The following is a 22,401-nucleotide window of genomic DNA, read 5'->3' on the forward strand; positions in this document are numbered from 1 at the left end:
CTGAAAGAAAAATAAAAAAGCTTACAGTGTTCATGTTTGTATCTTAAAATAAAGGGGCTATGCTTAAAATAGTTACAATTTCTAAATGGTTAATGCAATATTTGTGTCAAACCCCTTGAATTAAAGCTGAATGTCCACACTTCAACCACACATTAATTGCTTAATTTCAGACCCACTGTGGTGGTGTACAAATCTGTGTTAAAATATACGTATGTAGACCTGAATGTAAGTCATGTGAGTCAAGTTCCCCATCACTGACTGTTACGTAAAGACTGTTACATGTGATATTGATGCACAAAAGCGTAGATCTCCATATTTTAAACTTATGAACCAACACCTTTATACCCAATAACTGTATTTGTAGAGATTTTTAAAATCACATTACAGACTAATGTAAAATTGTTGAATATTGAGGACAAATCTCAGATTTTTTTTAAATTACATTTATAAAATATTATAAATATTAAAAAAAAAAAAAAAAAAAAAAAAAAAAAAAAAAAAATATATATATATATATATATATATATATATATATATATATATATATATATATATATATATATATATATGATAAACTAGGAACCAGGGGGATATATTCTGTCACATTCCTTTATTTCTGTTTTTTTTTTCTACAGTTTTCTTTCCTCTTGGATTTATTAATCTTATTATTTAATTGTTTAATAATGCACTTTCATACGATTGTCCTTCTTCGTAAATTAAAAATCAGCGCAATAAACAAAAAAAACTGTTAAAAATAGCATGTAAGTATTTCTTTAATTCAATCTTCAATCATTAAAATACTTTTATTGAACTACAAGAATTAAATGTACTACAAAAGGGTTCTTCGAATGTTTCGCAGATATGACGTCATTAGAGTCGACCTAGATAGTGCCTGAATAAAAAGGAAAATATTTATGCCGCAAAAACTACATAAATCTAAAATAAATGCTTTTTAAAAAGATGTATCCATACAAATATTCGCCTCGTTTTACATGGATATTTTTTGTGTTTAGACTGACTTCATGTGTGTCCGGGTTTGACCTCAGACTACGTGACTCAGTCAGGCATCGGTGCGGTCGCATTCCCGCTCGCTTTTCCGCCGCCACTGTTTAAACTGGCAGCTGTTGTTGTCAGGTCAGTGTCAGGAAAAAGAATTATGAAGCTTTACTGACCAGAAATGGAGACGAAACTAATGTTAAACCTGGTATAAGATACGAAAGCACAGTTGGTCATCATTCCTCGGGTAGGGTTTGTTTTCTTAGCCAGGTTATCCGTCTTATCCCAGAGGTAATGTCTCTACCTCCAGAAAAAGCTTCCGAACTGAAGCAGATCATTCACAACCATCTGCTCAAGGTGTGTAAACTAACTCCATGTGTTTTACTTTTACACATTTGTGGTGCTAAGCATGTGTCCTTCTCCTTCCGTAGGGTTAGGGTTGTTAACCCTAACTCTAACATCTTGCAAAATAAACAATGTCTTGCATACATTTGGCTTTACAGGCTCTGCTAGAAGTACTAATACAACCATGAAAATTATTCAGTGGAAGTGAATGTTCTGTATTAACAAGAAAATGTACTAATGTATTAAGGTAAAAGTAACCATTGTGCATCAAAATGTGATTTTAGATTCATACAGGGTTCTCTTTAGGTTTCTGGGGAGTTAGATGCTACACATAAGCCTCATAATGATTGAAAACACCCAATCACATTACTGCTGCATTAATGTGTATGTTATGTTTAATACTGTAGATGTTTAATGATGAATTAATTTTATCCAACCTTACATATTCTTCAGTTCTTGACTCTACAGTAATGCATTGTTTACAGCTTTCTGAAAAATTTCTTATCCAGGAGTGTAATTTAAGAAGAAGGAGAATTGAAATTTTCAAAAAGAGTAAAAATGTGCAGTATTTTCCTCAGAATTGTAATGAAAGTTAAGTGCAAGTTATGGAAATACAATTAATCAAATCAAGACATAAGAGGTGTGCTAAGTACAATGTACAAGAACTGGTAGATTTAGTTGCACTGTACTGCTTTACAAGAAACAACCTGTACAATAAAACAAACTGATAAACTGATTTAAAATAAAATAAACTTAAAACAGTCACTTTTCCAGAATGCTGTAATATCCAAAAGTTTTAGGGGTGATGTGAATGAACGATCGACTGTTGCCTTAAAACAATGTTAATCACTCTTGAAATACCCATGAAATCTCTGCTGTCTCTCTTTTTTTTTTTTTTTGGCATCAGATGGATATTCATGGGAAGATCCGAGAGGTGCTAGCCGAGACTATAAGGGGTAGTCAAGGTCCAACACATCGAACTCTGTCAGAGACAGATTTTCTACATGCTTTACAGTCCAGGGGCATCATAGATGATGTGATGAAAGACCTACATTTTACTCAGGTTATTCCACAGTTTACAGTGAATGTTCCTCTTTATATACAGTTGTATAGTTCCGTCTTAACTTTTTGATTTGGTGTCATAGGAGGCATCCACAAATATAGGAACACAGTCTCCTCCAAAGCCTGCAACTCATTATGTTGACAAAGATGTTGTGCCACTGAAGAAAAGTAAGAACATTATAAAATCCAGGCAAACATAGTAATAACCTGTATTCTCTTGAGCAACATTTCCTTTTTTATCTACTGGTTCTTTACGATTATCTTTTTAATTCTCTCAGCTAATATTGACCCAACCAGGCGATATCTTTACCTCCAAGTACTTGGTGGTAAAGCCTTCCTGGAGCATCTCCAAGAGCCAGAGCCTTTACCGGGACAGGTGTGTTCTACGTTTACACTCTACCTTCACTTCCGCAACCAGAGGTTTCGCTCAAAGCCGGTGCCATGTGCCTGTGAACCAGACCTAAAGGAGGGCTTTCTCTTAGAGATCCACAAAGATGGGATAGGTATCTGAAAAATGTTGATTATGTTTCAACTGTACTCAGCTATAAAGAATCTTTTATTAGATATGTACTCTTTATGTTTATTAATACTCACCTGTAAATGCATTCATTCATTCATTTCATGACTTTACTGTAGGAGAGGGGAGCAAGATGGCAGATGCTACCATGATGCTGTCTATATGTGACCCTGTTCACCTGGTGCTGATAAAAACAGACACATCCAGTGATACAACGCTGATCTCATCTTATTTCCTTGATTGGAGGACAGTCCTCAACTTACCCACTGGAAAGACCTGCATTGCTGTGGAGCTGATGGGCGTTGGTAAGAAACAGCAGCTTTGGTTATTTCCTCCATTTTTTTTTTTTTAATTTAGACACCTAATATCTTCATAACTAAGAATGTTGCAGTTCAGTAGCAGAGGTCGGGGGGGCAACTATGTAAAATCCAGAGGCCATACATACTCAGAGTTCCACAAAATAAAATATTTGTTGTCCAGGAAATTACTTAAATAACTGAATTACTTTCTTTTTCTTTTTTTTTTAACATATTTATTTACCATTTTTTGGTGCAGATTTAAGTTACATTGAACATTTGAATATTCAGTTTCAGAGGCATTAAGCATGTCCCATTCTTCCCATCCCCTCACCCTCCCACCCCTGGTCCTACACTCTAAACTCCAAAAAATGCTTTTAGGGCAGTTTTCCATGACACACATATTTTTTTTCTTTTTCCTGTTTGGCGTGCTATATATACTTTTGTACTCTAATAATATTAATAACAACACATGTCCCTATGTTGTGTGTAGGATGTAATTGTGAATAAGCCAATTTGTCTACTATTAGGCTAATTTTTTTCTTTGCTTTTATCATTTTATTTTATTTTTTTCTTTTATTCTTTTTTTAAATTTTTTTTTTTACCTTTTTTGTTCTAGGAGTATTTTGCTGTTTTTTTTATTACTATCATCAAGTATGTCACTGAGTGACTCTCTATAGTTAACTGTCATACACGAATGTTCCAAGCTAGTTGTGTTCGCTTAATAAATTATTAGTGGTTGTTACAGTAGATCCAGCTTCAGTTATAAAACAGCTGCAATAATTAGTCATTAGTTCTTCTGACATCAGCCTATGACCTTTTCTGTTTCAAGAAACACTTGCATCATTTCATGGTCACAGAGGATGGTGTGCTTTCTATAATTTTTTAATTACTGCTCTCTAAATGTTTTTCTTTTTTTTTTTTTTTTTTTTTTTTGCTTTTTTTTAATCTGATCTTTGAATACAGCTGTTACACTATTAAAAGTGTAAATGCTGGAGTCATTATTAATTAAGGATGCACCAATACATCAAACACACTCTGGTACTGGTTGATATTCACCTCATTTGACCCATTAGGAAATAAAAAGACTCACTAATGGCATTGGACAATGTTTATCTGTTCTGCTGTGGTTATTTAAAGATTGAATTTATATACATTTAAGGATAATGTGAGTTATGCCTGAAAAACATTTTCAATTTCTACAGTATTTTCTAATTAAGATTTCATGGTTTTCAAGGCATAAAAGAGGAAATAAATGACAAAACAACCCAAAAAAAGCACAGTAACTTCTGGTTATCAGTCAGATTATTAGAACATTGATATCAGAGCAGAGTTTCACAATCGGTGCATCTCTTATTAATTAAATATCTTGGTAGGTAGTTTCCAGTAACACATTTGTGTGTTTCTTAACAGGAAGTGAATGTAAAGTCCCTGCGGGTGTTTTGACCATCAATCTTGAGCTTTACCCTCCTCTCACAGAGTCTTTGAGGAGTGATATCATCACTACACAGGTCAGCACACTGGAGTTTCCTTATCTATATTTCTGTCTCTGTTTATTTCTTTGCTTAATTATTGATGAATAACAACTTGCTGTGAATTAATGAATGAGTAAAACTGAATCAATGAAACATGATTCCGTTAATGTTATGTGGAATCAATCTGGTAGAGATGCGCATCTCTCTGGGTGAGGACAGTCCTGCAGGGGAAACAATTCAGGCTCTATATTAAGCAGCTGACGTCACTTTTGATTCCTCATTCAGCAATCGCTGGAAAGGCAGAGGACTGCAGAGAAGGAGAGGCTATTCTTGGTTTATGCCAAGCAGTGGTGGAGAGAGTTCCTTGAAATCCGTCCTTCACATCAATCAAAAATGGTCAAGATCTTTGCACAGGTTTGTATGAGTCTGCATGTGTGGTTTTTGTGACCTTTGTAGCACTCCATCACATTCTATACGATCAGCATATGAATGTAATGTCACTGTCCTGTGAGAAGCATTTACAGCAGTGGAAAAAAGCTTTCAGACACCCTTAACATTTTATACAATCTCAGATATTACATAAACTATTTGTGTTTCAATACTTTTACATTTTTTACTCTTTAAGGAAAGAAATTACTCCCACCCTTTTTAAATCAACTTGTTGTCTTAATTGTATTTATTCTATTTATTGTATCTTGGAGGGAAGTGTGCAATATATGGACTTGATGCGATACATATTTCTGATTATGCTGACTTCAAGATTTTGTGACTGAGTTGTTTTGTGATTGTATGTGTCCGAATGTGAATGGAGCAATGTGTAGTACTGTTATCCAAAACAAATTTCCCGTATGGGACAATAAAGTTTATCCTGAACCTAATCCTCATATCACGAAATATATGTGGGAAAATCTTTTTTGTGTTTCAAAAGATGTGTCTGCATCAGACAGACACAAACAAATACAAATGATTAAAAAAGAAATAGCAAAACTAAATTCTTGACAGTTTCAACATGTCTTAAACTGGATGTGTTTCATTATCTTGCTGAAACATCCAGTTTTGGCCTCGATGGAACAGAGCATGTGCAGAAGGAATGGAGCAATACTTGGCACAGTTCATTGACTAAAGAAGGATTCTTAACCCATAAAGACCCAGACCTACTTTTGTGGCACTTTCCGAGTGAATCTTTCTCTATATTTAACCTTTTTAAAGTGATTTATCACCATTTATTATAATTTTATTCTTGGTATTTTGTGTTTGTTCAGTGAAAATCAGGTATTTATTTAATTTACAGGTCATGTAGATGTTCACAGAAGCTCAATTTAATGCTGAGTGTTGTCATATCAAAAACTTTTTCAGCAAAGATATCATTAACCGAATCTAAAAACAAGAATCTTCATCCACTGTCATTGATCAAACACCATGGGCTTTACTGGTGACTCAATGTTAAAGAAGATGACTGTGTTTCCATGGTAACTACAGAGCCTCTGAACATCCAAATGGGTCATCTGATGACCATGATAAGATGATAAACTTCATTTCACACCTATTATTTAATGTATTGATAGGTTAAGTGGTTCAGAAGTTATTAAACATTTTAGATCAGTAGATGGTTTTGGTTGCCAATGGCTTTTTGGGTCTTTATGAGTTAATGTAACATATCACAAATGCATGGAGCATCCAAAAACCTTTTTCCACTACTGTCTTTAAAAAGGCTCAGAACAACAGGCCTGTTTTCATCTACAATGACAGCACATTCACCAGCTAATCCGAGAGTTTTTCAAGACTTATTTTACCTTAAGAATGAGGATAGTTTTCTAAAGCTAATAGACACATACAAACATCCTTTTTCTTTAACATCTGTGTATCTCTGCAGGATGAAAATGGCGTCAACAGGCCGGTGTGTTCGTACGTGCGTGTCCTTCGGGCGGGGCGGCTCCTGGAGAGTCCTCGCCAGGCGGCTCGATTCGTCAGCCTGCTAGCCCATGAGAGGGCTCCAGTGGTGGGAGGAGGAGCCGGCAAACAGGAGCAGTGGTGCACATTAATGGCTTTCCTGTGTAGAGGGAAGGTAAGGAGAACTGGCCAACTTATCGGCAACAAGGATAGAGTCATTTTTCAGATGTCAGTGCACTTACTGTACTCTGTGGCTACTGTCTAAGACCCAGACAGGGGGAGATTTATGGTTTTCCTCACTAATGTTTCTGTGAAATGTTGCATGTGTCAGTCTTATAGATGCCACTACTGCCTGAGATACCACTCAGTCAACAAAAGTAGGATTAATTACCTCTCTTACATTATGTGATCACTTCCATTTGTCTGTCTATTGGCAGGATTACGGAAAAAAAACGTTATGACTGATTTTGATGAAACTTTATGGTATCAAGATGAAAACAATGTAAAAGATGAAAGAAGACTGACAACATTATCGACAGACACACAGGCTCTGATTTTGTGATTAAGAGTTAGTGATTTAATAGTTTGACTTTTGGATTTAAGCAAAGTAATTCAAGATAGAAGTGATGCCGAAGGTTATTTGTGGTTTTAAATTCTTCATCATAGTAAGAATAGGAAATACAATTACTTTAACAAGAGATCATTTCAGGAATCTAGAGGTAAAATTTTCAGAACAATTACAATAATAAACTGTTTGTCCAACATCAAAATATTCATACATACAGTTACTTAACAAGAGATCATTTCAGGAATCTAGAGGTAAAATGTCCAGAAGTAGAAGCACTTGGAGAGCGCAGACCTCCACCAAGGCAGATCAGTGCCCCCCCATCACCACCAAAATTTAATCATTTATTTCTTGTGCCAGTATCAACATTTCCTGAAATTTTCATCCAAATCTGTCCATAACTTTTTGAGTTATCTTGCACACAAACAGACAGACAAACAGACAAACCAACGCCGACAAAAACGTAACCTCCTTGGCAGAGGTAATAGTAAAATGTTTGTCCAACATCAAAATATTCATACATACATAAATTTAACCCTGAGGACAAAAGAAGAACATGTAAATGCGGTTGTTAAGTTGTCACTTCCTGTTTCTGGGTTTACTTCTGTAAATTCTGTTCATTTATTTATGTTCAATCTGCTGCAGTTCTGAGTCATTGAGTCCATAAAACACATCAAGTTCATTCTACCACTTTACATGTGATGATAAAGAGCAGAGGAAGATGATTAAGCATGTTAGGTAAATAGCATTAGTTCTAACTGCATCTGTCAAACTGGATCCTTGTGGATTAGACTGAAATGTCTGTACAACTTCTGAAACCTGCTACAAACACAACTTGTTCCCCTGGGGATGAACGGTATAATTAACTGTACCAACATCGCATCCAAATGTCACTCAGTCCAGAGCTTTTGACCAAATGCCTGCAGAACCAGTGACATTCTCATCAGCTCTTCTGTGTCTCCTGCTAATTGGGAGTTGTTAGCTTGTTAACAGGATGAAAGGTGACCCCTGGTTCACATTATGCTAAACCTGCTCATCATCAGCCATTATCGTCACGTCAGCATGTTCGCATGCTGATGCTGGTATTTAACTCAAAGGGATGCTGTGCGTAAATACAGTAGAAAAGTCCTGCTAGTATGGGTGCCTTTCTTTTTTTAAACAGATTAATCAAAGACAGTTTATTTAACTCTTTCAATGCCATGGGCCGATTAAATCGGCTTTACGAATACAACCTTTAAAGTGCCACGGGCCGATCAGATCGGCTTTGGAGAACACGCCACATTTGTGTACAAACAAACCATCCACCCCCATTTCTTTCTCACATTTCGATGACGTTCTTTCTGTGTCCCCCTTTTGAGACCAAGCAGACGGGAATTTGAGGTCACGCGACCGAATAATATTTTTATATCTTTTTAATGTTTCTTATTCTCCGGTGTTTCATCAGAGGGAGCCCTCCATGCCGGGGGGTGGCTGTGGACTCCGGGGGCTGTGGCGCCTTCTCTCACTGGGGTCCGCTCCTTTCTGGTGGGTGGGGGTCACAGTTGGCCCTCTCCCACTAGTTGGGATGCGGGGCTGTGTTGCTGGTGCCTGGTTGCCGGGGTCGGCGGCTGCCTCCTGGTGCGGATGGCTCCCTGAGACAGCGCCTCCTAAACTGATGTTTTACTTTTACTTGTACATTTTTGTTCTGGTCTACCCGTGCTCAGTCAGTCTTCTTAAGTATGTGTGAGCTTGTGGGTTTGCATGTATATGTGTGTGTGTGTGTGTGTGTGTGTGTGTGTGTGCGTGCGGGTGAGTGGGTGGGTGTGGGTGGGTGGGGGGGCGGTACTGATTTTTAAACTGATATGTAAAGCACTTTGTGCTACAGTTTTTAATGTATGAAAAGTGCTATATAAATAAAGATTATTATTATTATTATTATTATTATTATAAATTATGCAAATTACAATCAATAATGAATCGGCTGCGTCCGGTGCGTTTTGAATCTAATCAGCAATCGGTCGGATGTTACTGAGCGGTTTCCTGCAGGATTCTTCAAATATTATAAAAATGGCGCGGAATACTGAAAAACGGCCAAATTCTGTGGCACTTTTAAGGCTTATTAGCCCCTTAACTGTCTGGCACCGAAAGAGTTAAAAGAAAAAAACACTGGAAAGAAAATAAACATCAGTTGCAGCTTTATTACTTTCCCCTGAAAAAGCCTTGCCCTCATATGACCTCAGTTTGGCCCTGCTGACCTCAAAAGCCATTATAAATTAAACTCCAGAAATATTTTGTCCAAAGATAGTACATTTTGTCCCACAGACCAGAGAGAATCATATAAACTTTAGTGTGTATGGACCTTCTCTGTTTCTGGAGCAGTACAGACTTGACTGACTGATGCATTTTCATCCCTTGTCTAGATAGTGGGGAATTTCCCAGACCACCACAGGATAAATGTTCCCTGCCTCTCCACTGTAGCCGACTGGCAAGACAGACACAACACAACTCTCACAAAGTGGCCCTTGTCAGCTGTGATTTATGACTTTCATTCCAGGGAAAATTAATTTAGCCTCATCAGTCCCCAGCCTGTTCCGATGCTGCCGTCCATATTAGCACTTCTGGGGAACATCTATCATTCTGACTTGCCCATAGCTCGAGCCAGCACACAGTAGCGGTAACACAAGTCCCCAGCTCAACTCGGGCCTCTTTACCGGAAAAGTTGTACGAGTGAAATAAGAGTTGCTTACTGTCATGGACAATTTGATGACTACAGCTTATTTCCCGTGCAGCAGACTTTCTTGTGTGTGTTCCACAGTTCCGACAAAGGCTAACAGAGCGAACAGGACAGGAAATTGTTATTGCTGTCAAACAGACTGCTGTAGTGACATAGAGAATTAGACAAGCAACAGATGTGTAAAGACAGCGTTGTGTTTAAATCTGTCTAAATATTCACCGTCACATTAGAGTCAATGAATTTGTCCCCATGCACGGGTCATGTAGATGTTTGATGGATTCTGCTTCATTTAAAAATGAAGACTGAAAACCAAGTAATGCTAAACAAACACACTAGACTTTTTAGTGCATGTTTTCATAGAAGCCAATGAGAGCACAGCGTCACAGAACATCAGCCAATGAGAGCACAGCGTCACAAAACATCAGCCAATGAGAGCGCAGCGTCACACAATGTCAGCCAATGAGAGCGCAACTTCACAGAACGTCAGCCGTCACAGAACATCAGCCAATGAGAGCGCAGCGTCACAGAACGTCAGCCAATGAGAGTGCAGTGTCACAAAACATCAGCCAATGAGAGCGCAGCGTCACAGAATGTCAGCCAATGAGAGCGCAGCGTCACACAACATCAGCCAATGAGAGTGAACCATCACAGAACGTCAGCCAATGAGAGCTCAGTGTCACAGAACGTCAGCCAATGACATGAACCCTGTGATCACCGTAGCGGCGATATCAAAGCACTGTCTTTATAGGGCTCTGCATCTCTCTCTCTCTCACTCTCTCTCTGTCTCTCTCTCACAGACACAATAAATTATATTGTTATATTTGCTTAAGAAACATAAGGAAAATTAGTCCAATGTGTAATTAGTGTTGATCACTTTATTCTAACGGAGATGGGAATGAGTGGCGCCTCATACAGTCGTCCATGGGTGTAGGGGTTCAGGTATGAGCTTTAGCAGCTTGAACATCTGTAGCAGAAACATGGGTCATGGACAAATGGAAATGTAACATTAGTGGATTAAACATGATTAAGACTGGTTCAACACAATAACTTTAAGGCCTGTTGGACTGTTATTAATGTGAATATAAGGTCTGAAATTTGACCAAAGACGCCTTGAAAAATGTCTTAAAAAGTCATAAATTTGGCCTCATGAAACCTGCAGATACCCTGATTGTGTATTTAGCATATTTTGGAATATTTTAGTGTTTTTTTAAAAACTGTAATATAGTTTTTGCATGTTTTTTTGTGCATGTTGCTGTTCAATAACTGAGACCCATTGCACTGTTATTAATGTGAATTGTAAGGTCAGAAATTTAACCTGACACCTTGAAAAATCCACCTCTTATAAAGTCCTAAAACCTGCAGATACCTTGTTGTAAACTCTTGCTCCTCAGACTCAGATTCAGTTTTATTGTCATTCCATCACCAGACATGATCAGAATGAAACATTGTTCCCCAGGTGTTGGTGTGCATGAACAGGATAAAAAATAGACAAGAAAAGATAAAAATAGGTACAAACAATAGAATACAATAAAAAGTACTATAAAAACCACTAAATAAATGGAAAAACCTCAGAATATTTACAATATACAGTAGCAGCGACAGCTTAAGGTAGTAGTGCATGTACAGCAGCAACAGTTTACTAGTGGAAATAAAGTGATAATAGTGACTGATTTAGCAGCATCATGGTCTGTTTTTAAGGTGGTCAGTATATGGTGGAAGCTATATTTCATTCTGGATGCAGCAAACTCAATTAAATGTCCGTCCCTGGGTGGGCTCGAACCACCAACCTTTCAGTTAACAGCCGAACGTGCTCACCGATTACGCCACAGAGACTCAGTGTGTGTGTTGTCCTCAGGGGGACTGTGAGGACCACGCCACCCTGCTGTGCAGCCTCCTGCTGGGCTTCGGCCTCGACGCCTACGTATGTGTGGGAACCAAAGCAAAGGGAGTCCCACACACCTGGGTCCTGACACGTGGAACTGATGGGAGCATCACATTTTGGGAAAGTCTGACTGCACACAGGTCTGATTACATTTTTTTATCATTAAAGAAAAATTACATCAAAATACATGTGCATGTCAGAACAGCTGCAACAGATTGGACATGTTAGAAGCACATTGGTAATCTGCCATTGTAGAAGAAGAGGAGCCACTTCACAGTTAAGTTTTCTCTCAGAAAATCCCCTCGAATTTCAGAATGCGCAGTTTTCTTCCATGACACTGCCAGCGAAGCAGTTTGAGCTACACTGAGCTTGTTGTTTTGGCCTCAGTTCGGTTATTAGACAGTCTTTGTGTGTTTGTCAGCAGGAGATCTTAGAATCCAATCAATGGGTTTTCCATGAAATTTGGTTGCAAGGCTTTTAGCCAAGGAACAATTGATGACATTTCAGTTATAATTCAGTTCTGGGGTTTTGTCCAGCAGTTTTTTAGAATTTCCTGAGAATGCAGTTCACAGCGTGTGCATGATAGAAATGTGTGGGGTGTGCCATTTTTTGTCTTGTCTTGTACTTCAGTTAATGAGAAATTCATAAAAATCTTATTAACTTGTTTTTTCTGGTGCCATAAAATGTTGAGTAAATTAAGCGGAGGTACAGTTTTATTGTATTGTTACATGATGACAGTATTTAATGGATTTTTCATGGATCATGTCAGGGCAGGCATGGCTTAGTAGGTAGATTGGGTTGGCGGTTCTGATCCCACTCTACCCTAGTCATGTGCCATTGTGTCCTTGGGCAAGACACTTCCCCCACCTTGTCTCCAGTGTCACACACACTGGTGTATGAATGCGCATGAATGGTCGGAGGGCTGTTTGAATTGACAGCCACGCTTCCATCAGCCTGCCCCAGGGTAACTGTGGATACAAACATAGTTTACCACCACCAGAGTGAGAATGTGAGAGCGAATGAATAATGGATCAATAATGTAAAGCGCTTTGGGTGCCTTGAAAAGCACTATAGAAATCTAATCCATTATTTTATTTTGTTTATGTTCAGTTTCCAGGATGTTTTAAGTGAATTATACATTTTCTTGTGTGTTTGTTATGATGCTGAGTTGTCTTGTTCACTGTTGTGTGGTGCTCAGATACCTGCACCAGGCCATTGACCCCGATGCCCCTCCCCTGGCACCCCAGCCCAAACCATCCTCCCCTTACCGCACGGTGGGCTGTGTCTTCAACCACCAAACCTTCCTGGCCAACTGCCAGCACTCCGACGCTGTGGAGCTGTGCATCTTTGACTTTCAGGTAGGAACATGTTGTATCTCACCATCAGTGGGCACAGTGAGTATGAGCTGTCATCTGAATTAAACAATTGTAGCTGAGGATGTTTTTTTTCTCAGACTGATGTTTTTAGGTTTTTCCTAATTATGAATAAGTTCTGTGTGATTTATGGCCAAAGTCTCAATTCTAACTATAGATCATTTAATATCCAGATAATAATACACATAATGGTATATTTTATTTTCAATAAAGATGAATACCTAGTTCATTTATGTTATAAAAGCCAAGTGGCCTCTATGTGTGCGTGTGCACAGGGATTCACACAAAATCCAGAAAGAGCTGACTGCTGCAGTTTGGTGTACTTATGTGTTTTTGGTCAAGGAACAGACTAGTGAAAACAGCAAGTTAATAGGACCAATATTTTGGGAGATATTAGCCATTTTGGAATACAGTATCCTTACAATCACATTGCTATGGCCAGAACACTTTGGCGGTGACTGCTGGACAAATGTGGTACAGCATCCAGAAATACACAACAGAATAAAAACTACCACATCTAGAACCCATGGATCCCCACAGGTCAACACGCCAATATAAAATAACACAGAAAGACCTATTTCTTACGACATTTAGATTCATATACTCCACAAATATAGGCACCTACTCTTATTGTATTATTTTCTCCTTTTTATTGAGAACATTTGTGTAAATTTTCTCTTGATTTTGTCACAAAATATAGAATATTAATGTGTGAAAACAGGGTTTTATGTGTGCGATGTGGTCATAGGATTGTGGGTGCGCTGCCAAAATTGAGTAAAATGCTATTTGTCTAAAACTTGTAGATTCTATACTATTTGAGTTTGTTCTTTATGTTTGTCAGAGATGTAGAGTGTACATGTGGTGGTCACTCCTGTTTCAATAGAAAATATATAATGGACCATCATTATGAGCAGTTACTATTGCCATAGATGTGAACAAAAATTTGGAAAAGCTATAGACACTAAGTAATGCAGAGAATTTCTTAAAGATTTTGTAAAGACATCCACTCTGACTAACTGCAACTACTAGATGTTGAAATAGTTATTTCATCAGTTTTGATGCTCACATTGATATTTATATTATTTTGGCTCAGGTGGTGCCCACTGTGGCTTGTGTACCACAGCCTCACAATAGAAAACAGCAAATAGAAAAGTTATACAGAGTTAATTAGAAAACCAAATTTGTAAAAAAAAAAATAATAAAGTGAAAGACTTTTGCAGTGAAGTCCGGGATTTGCATTAACTGATACAGTTTGCATGTCAGACCTTTTACGTGACTGAAGTAGTCTGTCTTTTAAGTATGATGTGTTATTTTCATACAAATTTCCTGCCTGGATTTGTGTAGTGTATGGAAAACCAAAGTGTCATCCACGCAACAAAGAATAAATGACTGAACATAGTAAGAAACTATAGATGTTTTCATGTTGCCGTATCACACAGCCCTATTACATATGACATTACTTAAAGAGTTTTGAAGTGGATAGTGGTGATCTGAGGTTAGACAGAGCAGGTATTGCCTTAATCTGAGCTGTGGGCTTTTGACTGGAAAGTTTCCAGTTTCATTCATCTGAGCAGAGGTTAGCACATGTTGGGAAAATGAATATTCAGCTGTTTCACTACACACTAACTACTGCCATGTTGTTTTTAAGTGCTTCCCCAGAGAGTTGGTGTGAAAACAAAAAGTTACTCTGTGTAAGTGCATGAGCCTAATGTGTGTTTTTCTCCTCAGAACCAGTCTCGATGGAAGGCCATGAGTGAAGAGGCTCTGAAATCGGTCTGTGCTCCCGGCTCCACGACATCTCTGCCCCCCCTGCCTCCACTCTGTGCCCCCTCTCTGGATGCTGCCGCTGTCAGTAACCAGCTGGAACTGGAGATGCGCTACCTGATCTCTGAGCACAGGAAGGTAAAGCACACAGGGAGGTTTTACACAACACTTAATTTAACATTTTTGCGCAAAGTGGGACTGTTTGCACTTGGGGATGAGTTCACTTCGTCACATTAGAGTTTGGAGATTAGGGCAGGGTCAGGCCTGCATAGTACCTGATGGGTGGCATTTGACAGTACAGGAGGACTTAGGATGAATAAGCTGTATCTTGTCAGATCTTGCAGGGTTCCTGTGGGGTCTTAAAAAGTCTTAAAAGTGTTGAAATTACAAATTTGCATTTAATACCTTAAAAAAGTCTTTAATAGGTATCAAATTTGATGTGGTAGGTTTTAAGCTGTGATGCCATAAACTTGTTTGCTGTACTGTGTTTAAATGTACTTAAACTTTAAGGGAGGACTTGCAACCAAAAAGTATATCTGGGGAAGTGCAAATTTAACAATGCCTGGTTGCAGAAAAGATCCTTCTCGACCTGGTTGACACGAGTGGCGGTGAAAGGCTGTGAAATGGGCATTAAATTCTGTTCTAAGTAGTCGTAAAAAGTCTTAAATTTAACTTGTAGGAACCCTGACTTGGGTGGGAGTCTATGCACTTTATGTTCTGTAGTTTGTATGAGAATGCACTTTATATGAGTATGTGTTGTAAAGCTGTGACGAACCTTTTTGTACCTTGTAATCTCTTTTTTAACATAATTTTGTTCATGTCTTTTTTGCCTGCTGTGAGGACTGGAGATGGAAATTATCTAAAAAGACATATTCTTGTACAGAACATCTTTACTCTAGTCTAATGTTTTCTGTACATGGCCAATAAATGAATAAAATGAAATGAAACCTGTTCCTTTCTGACAACCAGCTTTCGTGAACTGACCTTCTAAGTGCTTGAGTTCTCACCACACAGTGACAGTCAGAAATAAGCGTATTTATGTGTAATGTAAAACCTGAACTACAGCGTGGACTCGGTGGTTCTCTCTCCTTCAGGACCTGGACCTAGCGACGGTCTGGGATGACCACCTGTCCTACCTGCTATCCTCAGCCCTGGCGGCCTATGAGCTGGAGCGCTGCACCGGCGTCTCCTGTGGCAACGAGGAGTTTCAGGATGCAGTGAGGAGGGCGGTGCCAGACGGACACACCTTCAAAGGCTTCCCCATCCACTTCCTGCACCGCAATGCCCGCAGAGTCTTTGCCACCTCCCTCAGGTGAGATGCCGTTTGGATTGTACAGAGGTGGGATGTTACGGAGTATGTTTACTCTTTTTAGAATACATTCATTTTTAATCCCCCTCCCTTCCAGCAAAAACCTGAAGGATAGACTGGAAATAATACCCTCCTTCTTAGTTCAAAGTGTTTTTATTACATATTGAGTCATCCAGAAAAGCAAAATACAGTCATTGTTTGTTTGTTTTTTTATGTACCCAAACCCATGAACATTCCCACTCTGTTGCACCATAAAATAGATGATAATTAACAATAATAATAAATAAAGTTTAAAAAATGGAACAGATATTAGTCACAGACTCGTATTAATCAGACTACTCTGGAATGAGTAAGGGATCTACCTCTCTTATGTGATTCAGAACAGGTTGCCAGGTACTGAAAAACTTATTGGCACATCCTCTTATAGAATATCTAATTTTTTCCAGTGTTAAACAATGTAAAAGATCCAGAAACCAAGATTTAAATGTTGGAGGTTGTTTATCTTTACCCTCCTTCTTAAAGGATAAATTCTTTAAATTCTTTATAATAATAATTTAAATTCTTTAAAAAACCTGTAGATTTACTGTGAAATGCATGCATGCTGAAAGCAGCTTTGTGTTTCTGTACCTATGAATAGCATTACAGCTGAATACAAAAACCTCTTATACACTGAAGTAGTAAAACAGACAAACAGTGTCAATGCAGCTCAACTCTCACCAGTGGGGTGAAGTCTCTTAGGAGTGAAACCACCACAGATTCAGCTCTATGCATCCACAGACTGTATCAATCACTAATACAGTATAAACCTCATTGTTTGCACACATCTGTATTATGGTATCATTAAGTTTTCTTCTTCAAACTAAAACTCATAGACACTTATTTTGACAGGTGGTGAAAATAACAGTGTCCTATAATCTTCACGTGCAGCTGGTGGTTTACTGCACTAAAGAGTTTCAAACAATCGTCCAAACAAGGTCAGGACTGTCACAGTTTAGTCTGAATCATGGATCAACTCACAGCAACTTAGAACCTCACATAATAACTTAACCCGTAAAGACCCAAACAGCCACCGTCGACCAAAAACCATCTACTGATCTAGAATATTTAGTGCCTGTTGATCCACTAATCCTAACAATACATGTTAATAATTAGTGTAAAATACAGTTTGTCACCTTTTCATGGTCATCAGATATGACCCATTTGGACATTCACTGGCTCCGTAGTTACCATGGAAACACCATCATCTTCTTCAACATTGATTCACCAGTAAAACCCATGGAGTTGGATCAATGACAGTGGATGGACACACTGGGTTTATGTTCAGTTAATGATATATTTGACTGAAAAAGTCACTTTTTCTTCAATGTTCTCTGTTTTGATAAAATAAACTTTGAATTTACATGGAACTTTAATGAACATCTGCATGATCAGTGTCCTAAATGTAGGAAAATACAGGATTTTCACTGAAGAAAATGCAAAATGCACAGAATAATATTATAACAAATGATGATAAATCACCTAGGAAAGGTTAAATAGAGAGGGAAATTCATTTGGGAACTGCCACAAAAGTCACACTGGGTCTTTATGGGTTAAGAAGACCTTCATAAGCCACAGAGTCAAACTCACCCATGTAGAACAAACACTGCCATTTCACCTTCAAACTCCATTCTTTTCATTTAGAGCTGTGTCCAGTGGAAAAAACAAAAGTGCTTTTAACTTTTGTCACCAACTCAATTTCACTGACTCTAAAAGTTGTTTCTTAGTGGTTCTCATCCCGTCTGGTCACAGTCTGATGCTTTGGTCAAAGGCCCCGTCTTGTCACTGGAAATAAATTCAGTTCATATTTCTACAATCCAGTACATTTGCATCTTTGGCAGAACTTCACATCTCTTCATTCTAAACACTAATGATAATTTATATATATATATATATATTTTTTTGTTTTGTTTTGTTTTGTTTTGTTTTGTTTGTTTGTTTGTTTGTTTTTAAATATCTTAGAGTGTAAATACTACATATAGAGTTTTTTTATAACAATTTTGAATGTAGAACTGCAGTGTCATATTTTAGAGTGTGAGTGTTGGTACTTATATTTGAGTAAGTAATCTGAATATTTCATCCACCATTGGAATCATAAGAGTCAAAATGATGGTTTACAAGTTTCAACCTGAGCAGATATGAGTCAATAGAGTTAAGCTCTGAAAAAAAGAGCTTAAATCAACTAAAACCTGTCAGTTAAAATTCTATTGTATCGTATAATGTGGGAACAGTCAGTAAGTGTCTACTCTTAGTACAGTCTTATATAAACTGTGTAAATCACCATTATGTTATAATCTGGGTGTGTTGCTGTAGCTCATTTTCCATGCCTCGTATTTCTTGTTTCCTTTGCAGGTCTCCTTTCTGCGAGGAAATAGTTTGTTGTCGCGGTGACCATGTGAGACTGGCGGTCCGTGTGCGGGTGTTTGTCTACCCAGAGAACGCCTGTGGAGTGTGGCTTATGTTTGCTTGTAAATATCGCTCCGTACTCTGATGGTGTCTTGCGATAATATCACAACAGATCCCCGGAAAATTCTTTTACTATAACTTTTATATCGGTGACAAAGACACTCATGCAGTCATGTTTCTGGATTTTATCTATATTTTACGCTTGCAGATTTGTATTTTTCATGTGCAGTTGATTTATAATTTGTACATATATTAGATTTTACACCTTCAAGTTGTATTTATTCATCTATTTTTTTAAATAAATGAAATATTATTAATCTGTGTACCTTTTTTTTTTTTTAAATTTAGCATCTTATTTATTTCCACTCATTTTCTATTATTAACCTTAAAAAAAATCATGGTCAGGGAGGCTGGTTCATCCATTGTAATACACTTACATAGCACTAGATGGCGCTTTAAGACAAATGATGTGCTGTTTGCAGCTTCAGCTCTGGTCATCCCTCTCTTCTCAAGACAGTAGAGCAGCAGCTAGGTATACCATCTTTACAACAAATCAGGTGACATTTCACAGATTTACAACATGCATAAAATCAGTATAATTTTAGTGAAACAATAGAGATATCTTTAGGAACTGAAATGAGGAATAATTATCTAAATTATGTAAATATATACTGTTTTGCATGAAGTACCTTTCATCCTTTAAGTTCTTAAGATGTCCATTATGTTTTTGTGGCAGGACAAGCAGCAGTGAAGCCGTTACTCAGACTGGAGAGCCACCAAAACCCCTCCGGCGAACACTGACTTCTGATTTGAGACTCACTGATTGTGAAATTGCAGAGGGGCAAAGTGACAGCTGTTCGGTTGAGTGAGTTATTGTGCGGCTAGAAAAGTCAACTCTGAAACTTTTACTCTGATTGAAGTGCTCTATTAATTATCACACACAGGGTAGTTTTGTTTTTTACCGAGTGCTCTGCTCTGCTCCTTTGTTTTTCCGCTCCATGCCAGAGCTATTTGGAGTTCTGGGGAAATCGTTGACACATCAGCCCAAACTTTGACAAGAAGCCTGTGAGGATGGCCAATTAATTCGATTTTTCTGGAAGCTAATTTGCAATTCTGCATTTGCCCCTGAGTTGTTGAACACGAGGATCAGGAGGGAGGCTGAAAGAGCGAAATAGAGAGCTAATGAATAATTCGTCCTTTTTTTTTCCCCTGAATGTGGCACACACACACACCTCCGCTTCACTCATTACTGTATATCACAGGAAGATTGTACAGCAAAGGAAGTGTCTGAGATGCTGAGAACTATATATGTTTTCAGCCCATATTTAACAGCGGCACTTGGGTGTAAATGCTTAATAGATCCTGTGAGACAAGAATGACTGTATGAAACCGGAAGAGTGAAGGGGGAACCATCACTCACACCTTGGTTCACAACAGCACCGTTGTTGTGCTGGGGTTTGCATTTAGGTGAGACTTTCAAATTAAAGATTCCTGGAAAGCAGTTGTAAGTAAAATAATATTAAGGTAATCATATGAATGCACTGTAAGCAACACGAGAATATTCCTGACAATCAGTAAAACTACACAGACAGTCTCTGAAATGGATATTTATAGAAAGATAAAGAGGAACTAACTATAAATTTAGCATTTTGATAATTAGATGATAGATAAATTCAACTTGTATGTGGAAATGTGTTTCACGTTGATCTGAATTATCGTGGATACACTCTTCACACATAATTGTCTTTCTCTTCTGAGGTGGTATCAGCTGTTAATGAGTGTTTTCCATCCTTCGATAATTCACCAGTTGTTATAAATGTGTTGATTGTGAGAAAAGTATTGTAGCTCGCAGCCATTTTTATTAGCATATTATTTTTGCATGTTTGTTTATTATGCCTGGAAGTCAAATACGACTCTGAAGTATTCGCTAGTTGAAGAAAATCTTTAATGCTGTTTATGTAATAACTCAGGTGTCACAGGAAAGTTCCAGACACCTTCCCTCAATGTGTTTCGTGTTGCATGTCCCAGAATTCTTTGCAGCACACTCAGGATAATAGTTTCACACTTCCAGTGTTGTTTGAATAGCAATAAATGGATAAAGGAAAGGATTATTTTAATGCCTGATAGGCTTTTGTACCCAGATTTGCACAACAACATGTTCCTCAGCTGGAATTTGCAGTTTATTTGACCTGCATCGGGCAAGGACAGCCAACCGCCACAAGCAAGTTTTACAGTCAAGTGATATGCCAAGGCCACTTGGACTCTTTCTGGGTTGGTTGGCATATTTTCAGCACCAAACTTAGTGTGAAAAATATCTGGAAATGTGCAGAGAATACAATATTGATTACCTCATATGCAATACAGATGATGTCAGGGACTGATTCATTTGTTCATGTGTAAAGATGGATAAATTAAGGAGTGCATGAGCCTTCGGTTTATTTACACCTACCTATGTCATTTGTTAAAAAATATACAGATAAAATTTAGTACATATATGGAAAATGAATTACCTTAGTTTCGTCTAATGTGCTGTTGTTAACAAGTCTTTCTTGGAAAATAAATGATTTTCAGGGACATTTTAATACAGCGGCCAGTATGAAGCATACACTGTCAGATAGCAGTGGCTGTTGTTTATCTGTTATGTTAAAGTTCGTTTCATAAATGTACATGGTTTAATTAGTGGTCAATCAGATATACTTGGATAAATGGCTAAAATAACTGTATGAATAAAAAAAACTTAGATAATGACCTGAATTTTTATTTTAAATAACCATAGTAACCCAGAATTCCTGTTGCTTTTATTTACTGTTATGAATGTCTAAACATTATCAGGATTTACAGTCAAACTTCATGGAGAAATACTGAACAGAACAGGTTAGTTTTTCTATTTTGATACTATTCAAGGTTGCTAGAATATTTATCCACCCCGCCTGAAACGTGCAGAAGACATGACCTTTGTTTTTGTACTGGCTGTCATCCTGTTTTAAATTACTGCTGCAGATCTGTGCAAAGTGAATAATCAGGGCTACGATGAAAAGCTGGAGTTTTTAATCAAAAGAAGGACACAGCGTCCACAAGGCCACATCAACCTGCCGAGCGTTCCACTGTCTCCAAATTACTGCTAATGGTGCGCGTCTCCTGGAGTCATCTGGACAAAAAGCTTGTCTCTGCACAAAGAGCTCAGGTGTATCAGAGCTTCACACTTTGCTTTGGTCACAGAATTAAGCTGTGAGTTTCCAAGGCCAGTCTCCTAGTTGCAGAGCCACCTCATTATTTTGTTGTCACTAGATGAACCTAATTCAATGTATAGGCCTTGGGCTCTGTTAGAGTTTGTCAAGTAAATGAGAAGACTAATGGCGCATCTCCTTATCAGTAGTGTTTTTCAAATGTGGTAATACATCTACTGACAGACACTGATGTATCAACTAATTACCGTATTTTAGCCATTAAAAAGGGAGTGTTTAGACGTTAGGCTGTGAATTGATTTTCATCATTGTAGCCTCACGTGTCTGTTTCCTTTCACCTTCTTTTTGACTGACGTAGGTGCTAATTAATTCAACACAACTTCAAGAAAAAGTGGATGTCACTTTTTTGATAAAAACTTTAATTACCACGTATTTCTTTGTTTATCTCTAAAATGGTGGTTGCATGATTATGTAAAAAAAATTTGACGATTTGATTACACTTTTTAAAACACTCACAACTGACTATAACTGGAAGCAGCTTGCTAAACTAGTCATTAGAGCGTACCTGTAACTCAATTATTATATTT

The 22,401-nt window shown here is 37.8% G+C and overlaps 1 protein-coding gene and 1 non-coding gene across 2 annotated transcripts; one reads left to right on the forward strand and one right to left on the reverse strand.

Annotated features, from left to right (window-relative positions):
* Positions 1-1,104: 1,104 nt before the first annotated feature.
* On the forward strand, positions 1,105-18,946 carry cep76 (centrosomal protein 76). Its single transcript, XM_030159302.1, has 13 exons — positions 1,105-1,353; positions 2,249-2,404; positions 2,487-2,571; positions 2,682-2,906; positions 3,040-3,225; positions 4,630-4,727; positions 4,977-5,105; positions 6,565-6,756; positions 11,715-11,881; positions 12,940-13,099; positions 14,843-15,016; positions 15,973-16,190; positions 18,576-18,946. Exons 1-13 carry the CDS (start codon positions 1,291-1,293, stop codon positions 18,712-18,714), a joined length of 1,992 nt encoding a protein of 663 aa, XP_030015162.1. The 5' UTR covers positions 1,105-1,290; the 3' UTR covers positions 18,715-18,946.
* Positions 11,619-11,692, reverse strand: trnan-guu (transfer RNA asparagine (anticodon GUU)). Its single transcript has one exon. It is a non-coding gene; the product is annotated as a tRNA-Asn (tRNA).
* Positions 18,947-22,401: the final 3,455 nt, after the last annotated feature.

Source organism: Sphaeramia orbicularis, chromosome 16, assembly GCF_902148855.1.
Source record: "Sphaeramia orbicularis chromosome 16, fSphaOr1.1, whole genome shotgun sequence".
In the NCBI taxonomy this organism is placed as follows: domain Eukaryota; kingdom Metazoa; phylum Chordata; class Actinopteri; order Kurtiformes; family Apogonidae; genus Sphaeramia; species Sphaeramia orbicularis.